The following is a 7006-nucleotide window of genomic DNA, read 5'->3' on the forward strand; positions in this document are numbered from 1 at the left end:
CCAACGATCGAGACCACCTACCTTTTACTAGGTTACTTAATTACTTATAGTAAAATTTGTTTTTTTGCTACATTATTGATCAAAAACTTCATATTTTCAAGTAGCCTACACAAAAAATGATCTTGAAAGTGATCTTGATCTTCAAGATTGTTACGGACAATCGTTCTCCAAATGAAACGTCACATAACTTACGTCATGGAATATTTTAAAAAATGTGCAGAGATTGCAACATACTTCGTAAGACTTGTAAAACATTGCACAAACCGTTTCAACAGCTGTTGGGAATTGCATAACAAATGTTTATCATTGTTACGTCACAGAAGCTGGTTACGTGCATTTCAAATATCTCAAGTCAGTTTTGTCATTTTAGAATCGTCGTTGGAAGGTTGGTCAAATATTAAAACTGTTTTGCTTGTGCTTACCAACTAGACGAAATTTCCGTCTTTTATCCAAGTAATTTATATTGTGGTGACAAGTTTTAGTGGTGTATCGCGTTGAACTCCATTTTCGACAGCCTGTTGACTATTTTTTGCTGAAATACAATTCTTGAAAGACGTTTTCAGAAGAGTATTTTTCCGTGTCATTGCATACAGACGAAAGGATCCGGGAATTTTATGTTACAACTTTCCCACGAAGATATTATGGTTTACTGCTGTGACCAAAGATCACGATCTTAATTTTCAAGATCACGTAATTGTTTTGGTGATCTGATCTTGATCTTCAAGATCACCTATTCTTGATGATTCTTTGGTGATCTTGATCTTCAAGATCATCAAAACTGGTGATATTGCCTATCTCTGCCTACTTCAGCATTCTATATCATCCACACATTGTAAATCCGGTAAACTTGTGTCATTTCGGCTACGTCGTGCAGTAGGCCTATGCTTGCGATATTGTTTGAGATATAAGCGATTTGATCTTGGAAATGACGTTGTAACACAAATATGTTATTGTTATGCGGTATATCATTTGAATAGTTTTTCGTAGAAGCATTTTTACGGGCACCTACACAGTATGCACCTAAGTTATTGCAGCACTATAAATGGGCACCAAGAGTTTGTTTATCAATGTCCACTCATTTCACTTCAATCACTTGCATCCACTTTGCTTGTCAGTTTTACATCTAATTGTTTGCTTTGGTCTTTCTTCAGCGCGGTCAGTCTTCACGGATTTACTCCAGATCATCTGGAAATGGCGGGTACGAATATTCGAACTTGTCCTGCGTGTGACGTCATAAACAAAATAATGTCACAAACTATATGATGCAAGATGTCACAAGACAATATACGATAACACTAATGTGTGGTTTTACTGCATATAGCGCTACATCCACCGCAGATTTACGTTGCTCTCAAAGTTTTACAAAACAGACAGTGTCATTGCAACCGAACAGAGGCACAATAGAATCACCTTACTGTGCATGAAGTTTTTGCCGCCGTGATGGCGGCTTCATTAGTATTCTTATTCAAATAGAACTAAAACTTGAATAAAATATTGACGACACCCTCTTCAAGGCGACGAAACTTCTGAATTATTTTAAATAAATTTTATTCGTTATCAAACCAGATTGTTTTTATTCCTGAGCATAGTTTTTACTTGGTTCTTACAACCGCACATTTCATCTACCTGTACTTACTTTTCCGTACATCTCTTCTGAAGCATTGTCAACATCGATATAATTAAGAATATCTTGATTCGAACATAAAATAGTTTTCTTGCGTTGGTCAGCCGATAGCATTTTACTCACAAGCGACCATATTGAATTTAACAGCCATGGAAGATTGTAGACAATTATTCTCTCTGAAAGGCAGCAGAGTTCTGTCATAATGTGAACTTATTCACAACGTAAAAATAACAAAACTTGATATATGTTAACACAGTGGTTCTTAAACTGGGGGTTCTTAAACTTTCTTAAACTTGTTCTTAATTCTTAAACTCTTAAACTGAAGATGCTTCAAAAGTTATAGGCTGTTGCACTGGTATACCACTGTATTGTAGCAGAAATGCTAGTATTACACCTTACCTTGTGTCACGATTACTGACTGGAAATGTGACCATTGACTTTATTCTCAAACGCTTATTTTTTCGGTTGTTGGTTAGTGCATTGTTTGGTAACAAAGTTAGTGACGATTTTTTTTTGTGAAAATTGCTTTTTCTACACTTGCAAGTGTAAAGACACAACCAGTCAACCACGGAACAAATTAACTGTGAACCTGACATATTCATTAATGCAAGAAACATTAGATTGTCATCCACTTAATCGTTTGATTTATTATGTAGCCTATAATTGAAAATAAAAAATAAACTTTGTTTGGTTTAATCCAAAAGAAGTAAAGTTATGTAGTTTGACTTTGATTTATCACTTAAACGAGAAAAGGAGGGCACAAATTTCTAGAACTGACGCAAAGGGGAGCGCAGCCACCTTTCAAAGCCTCTGTTTTAAGAAAAGGGAAACACAAATAGCCTACTCTTGGTTTAACAATCTTCAGTAGTTTTATAACCATAACAATGCTAAGATAAGAGCAGTTGAGATGGCATAGGAATGTATTACTAAAAAACAAGACAACTGTTTTAAAAATATAATAGTTTTTCAGTGATTGGTGAGAAAAATAGAAGTAGGCTATAGGTAAAATTGAAGAAATGCTGTAAAGAGACACGTATAGTGACAGGTTAGGAGAGATGTAAGATGTCCACACATTGTCCGCCCCGTTAGCTCAGTGGTTACGCGCCTTACTCAAGATCACGCGGCGCTGGTTCTACTCTCGGGGTGTGCGCTTGAGCAACGCATTTCAGGACTGCTCTCCATTCAGCGGCACCTAGTGAAAGGAATAATTCCCCGGCAACAACACTTCAACAATCGGAAAACTTCACTCTGCCAATCTCGGTAACCGGCCCTGCGTCAAGAGCCTCTACAGACTACAAGTATGCGAAACTACCAGGGATAACCTATCAAGACTTTGTTAGTCCGTCAGTCGGAGGATAAAGATTCAAAACCAACCAACCAACCATGTAATTGGTGGAAAGAAATAATTGGTAGCTAGCGGGAAAAGCAATATAAAGCAAGAAACAATCGATTTTCTTTGTGAATGTCTTACAATACATATTAACAAATGTATCTTTGTGACATCATTCTATCATTTGTAATTTATCATAACTCACCAAGCATGCAAGGGAAGTTGTTGGTAAAACTGTCAATGACGAAGCTATTGAAGCCCATGTCGGACTCAGTCAATCTGGCACCTGTTGTGTCCATGACAAATGTGACCAGCTCTCCAGGCTCTTTGCGCTGAATTCGCTCCAGCCAAAATACAAGAAGTTTCATGTTGTATTCTCTCTCTTTTTTGCTCATTTTAGAAGATTTTAAATACACTGAAATGCAATTTAGGGTTATCCAAATTACAGTGCATACAACCAAAAACCGAGTTTATTTTACCTATAAAATTAAAAAGAGAACTTTTTTCTATAAATATAAGAACAACTTGCCAATTTGTACTGCTGCATTAGGCCACACACTATTTGCGGCTTACTAGGCTATATTGGTTGCAACAAATAGTGCGTAAAAATTAGTAAAAGTTCTAACAATTGTATTCAACATTTTACAGCAATAGCAAAAGCAAATTTTTCTATGCATTTCTAATATTTATTAACGTAAGAATTGAAGGCTAGAAGCAACACAGGGCAAACCTTGAGAGCAGTGGTTCTCAACCTTTTTGTCTTGGTGGACCCCTTTTGGTACCTTCGAAGCGGTAGCGGATCAATAAAAATTTATATTTGAAATTTTGGTATATCGCGTCTCCTTATGGAATCATATGTTACAAAAGTTTCAAAGCAACACACTTAGAAGAATTTGATGGATTCGCAACGCACTTGACGATTGATGAGATTGACGAAATTATGTTATGTTATGAGCTAGGCCTATATGTTGGCACACAGCCCACAGTATCAAACATCAGTAATCTATATGCTCATTTGATGTTTTTGTATAAATTTTATCAATAGTTAATGGAATACTTGCGACCATTCAAAAGAATTTCTCCCTTTTTTCATTTGTAATCAACATTAATTCGTTATGATCACAATCATTGCAAAACTGTGCGCGGTGACTTAATTGTGATAGACTGCTGACTAACGTTTGCATTTCCAAGTTAATCATTGATCATCAATCTGTTGTCTCAAAAGAATTAAGTTGAACATAGCTTTATTAAAAGGTTTAAGTCATTTATATGATATTTTTTAGTTAGGAAACCAAACCTTTGTGCTATGCCCTTTGCAATTTCAAACGACGCACCAGTGCGTTGCGACTTACAGTTTGAGAATCACTATAGGCTAATACATATACAAAGCGCAAACAATTGTTAAGTTTCGTAATTTATCAATGATGCTGAAAACTCGGAAACTTTCACGGACCCCCAGAAATCGCTTCACGGACCCCGTGGAGTCCGCGGACCTCAGGTTGAGAACCATTGCTTTAGAACGTACTCAACGAGGAAGTAAAATATTACGAAAAACAATCTGTAGCAGCGTTGTAACACCGTATACAACAGGCTGTTAACATCTTGTTGGTTAATTTTGAAATTGTTTTACTAAAAGAAAATTATTTTCAAGATATGACGACGCGAACTTACGCACTCGACTCCCGTCAATTGCTCTTCCGCGAAGAAATATGATGCCTTTTTTCAACGTTTCTTCTACTTCTTCAATCTTGATGTCTGTTGGAAAAAGATAGACATAAAAAATATGTGACAAACAATAAGAGATAATCATGCATACCCTATACATCGTAAAAAACACGTTTTTTCAAAGAAGAAATTTAGGCAGAAAATCAGTCCTTTCAACTTGTTATTGTTCCGTGTTAATGAAATTTGTTCGCTAGAAAGTGAATATGATTCACTGATCGGGAGGTCACCAAACAAAGCAATTTGGATTTGCCAAAATATCTGGCAAATAAAATTTAACCTGTCTTTTACAGAGTTATTGAGACGATAGCAATGTGTGTTTTTGTGCACTGTGGGCTACCAGATGTTTGGACACGATAAGAAGATAAGTGTGAGACGAAAACAAAAAGAACAGGAAAGAAGAATCCATAAATACTTGTAAATTCACCAAGAAAAGAGTTTCCAAAAGCAAGGAGGTTGTGTCTAAGAAAATGGATTAGATAAAAACGTTATGTAGCAAAACAATACGTAATGTTTTATTGAAGTTCTCGGCCCTCGATAAACATTCCAGGCTCACCTTTAAAAGTAGATCACTTCTAGAACCTATCATGGCTGGCATTTAACCTTTTGAACTTTAATTTAACCTTTATGTTTCATGTCTATGCTGAAGATTTAGAATACTTAGATGAAATAAATGGGAAAGTAAAAAAGCCAATTTTTGTGCCAACCTTCAGGCACATTTTCAGTGTTTAGCCAAGACGCAGCCACGTACTCTTGGGCGGTGTGGAACCAGCACTCTTAAGAACGTCGTGCTAGCGTTCTGAAATGTTACGAATGTACCGTTTATCTTCGAATCTTTCCTCCATTTGAAGCAGTTGAGCACCAACAAGTCTCGTTCCTCGTCTGTTTTCCTCCATTTGACGAAGAGGGAAGCATAAACGTCATCAGTCATCAGCCTATCAACATCACGCTGATCTACAGGGTGTTTAGGATCTAAAAAAGTTTTGATTAAAATTTTAGTTTAAACCTCAAGTCACGTAATCTTGCTGACGTCGTGTTTTTTTGAATACTTACAACTTATTCAATCTTTTAAATGTTAAAAACATAGCCCACCGGTAGCCTACTATTATTATTCTTTTAAATAAAGCAACATTTTGCAGCTTGATTTTGTTTTAGTTCGATTTGAAATATAGCCTACTGTAGAAGCAAAACGAAACAAAGTTCCTCATTCTTAACAAACATAAAATCTGTTTCAAATCATTTCTCATAAAAATTTTTTTGCCTCATGTTGCTTTTATTGTCAATCGCTTTTTCGGCATCTATTCGGCTGCATAGCCGAGTTGTGAGAGCCCTGCTTCGATAGGGCGCCGGTTCGACACCGCATAAAAGGGTTTGATTGGCAAGACACTTGAAGGCATGCCGTCGATTGAGGAGTAGCGCCTCTTCGACTAGAGCCCTTGATTTATTTTCTAATTCTAATGACTATGAACAGTACGCCGCTCTAGAGAGAAATGGCTCCGGCGTTTATGATCGCTGTGACCTACTGAACTGAACTTAAAACCTTAATTCGTGCGGTATCGAAATCTTGGTGTCCACACAGTAGGCAATCAGACGTTTATTCCGTCGCGTTTGGTCATGAGAAGGCCAATCAGAGTTGATTATGAGGCTACTTTCACAAAACAACATTTGTATACGGCCAATCTTATCTATGAGCAGTCTTGTTTAGTAACATGCTACACAGATGGGTTTGGCGACATTGCCTGCGATGACTTTTGAGCCAAAAGTTAATCATTTTTGACAATTTCTTGTGAAACTAGAAATAGTATGAGGTTTATCACCGCGTATCTAGCCTGAAGACAAAACAAATAGACAAAAAAACTGAGCCTTGGCCCATTTAGTTTACGTAGAGGAAAACGTTGATTGTTGAACCTTTGCAGAATTACAACACTCAACTGTTTACTTTACCACAGTAGGCTATTTAAAAACAGCATCGCAAATCTTAGCGACTTAGAGTCATAAGAATCTATAGGAAAATTACCTTTAAATGGACTTTCCAGTCTTTTCCGTAGTGCAGCAATGTCTTCAGCACTTACGTCAGTGATAGCAGACATGTTGTTAAATATTGTGAAGTAGCCTATATTAACAGGCCTGGTTTTACCGTATGGCTCAAGTAGGAAACAATCGTTTTTCTATTTGTCAACCAAAGAACATTAGCTTCATTGATTGATTAATTGTAAGGTTATTTATCTTCGGACTGAGCAAGCTTCGTTGAGAGCTTACTGGGAGTTTTGTATAGGCTACTTGTAGAGGCATTGAATCAAAGATAGAAGCCCGGTAACCGAGATTAGCAG

At 36.8% G+C, this 7006-nt stretch overlaps 1 protein-coding gene across 1 annotated transcript; it reads right to left on the reverse strand.

The window, feature by feature from the left end:
• Positions 1-309: 309 nt before the first annotated feature.
• Positions 310-6793, reverse strand: LOC145772842 (motile sperm domain-containing protein 2-like). The gene is made up of 6 exons (XM_082584723.1): positions 6694-6793; positions 5496-5648; positions 4626-4709; positions 3160-3369; positions 1637-1800; positions 310-1219 (listed from the first exon to the last, which is right to left on the reverse strand). The coding sequence occupies exons 1-6, from the start codon at positions 6764-6766 to the stop codon at positions 1172-1174; spliced, it is 732 nt and encodes a 243-aa protein (XP_082440849.1). The 5' UTR covers positions 6767-6793; the 3' UTR covers positions 310-1171.
• Positions 6794-7006: the final 213 nt, after the last annotated feature.

The sequence above is a fragment of the Aplidium turbinatum genome, chromosome 6 (genome assembly GCF_918807975.1).
Source record: "Aplidium turbinatum chromosome 6, kaAplTurb1.1, whole genome shotgun sequence".
In the NCBI taxonomy this organism is placed as follows: domain Eukaryota; kingdom Metazoa; phylum Chordata; class Ascidiacea; order Aplousobranchia; family Polyclinidae; genus Aplidium; species Aplidium turbinatum.

Coding starts and splice junctions, on each gene's coding strand:
- LOC145772842 (XM_082584723.1), bottom strand. CDS start 6,766: ATGTCTGCTATCACTGACGTAAGTGCTGAAGACATTGCTGCACTACGG. Junction 4,710..5,495: donor GAAAGATTCGAAGATAAACG/GTACATTCGTAA, acceptor TTTTTCCAACAG/ACATCAAGATTGAAGAAGTA. Junction 1,801..3,159: donor CAACTTCCCTTGCATGCTTG/GTGAGTTATGAT, acceptor GCTGCCTTTCAG/AGAGAATAATTGTCTACAAT.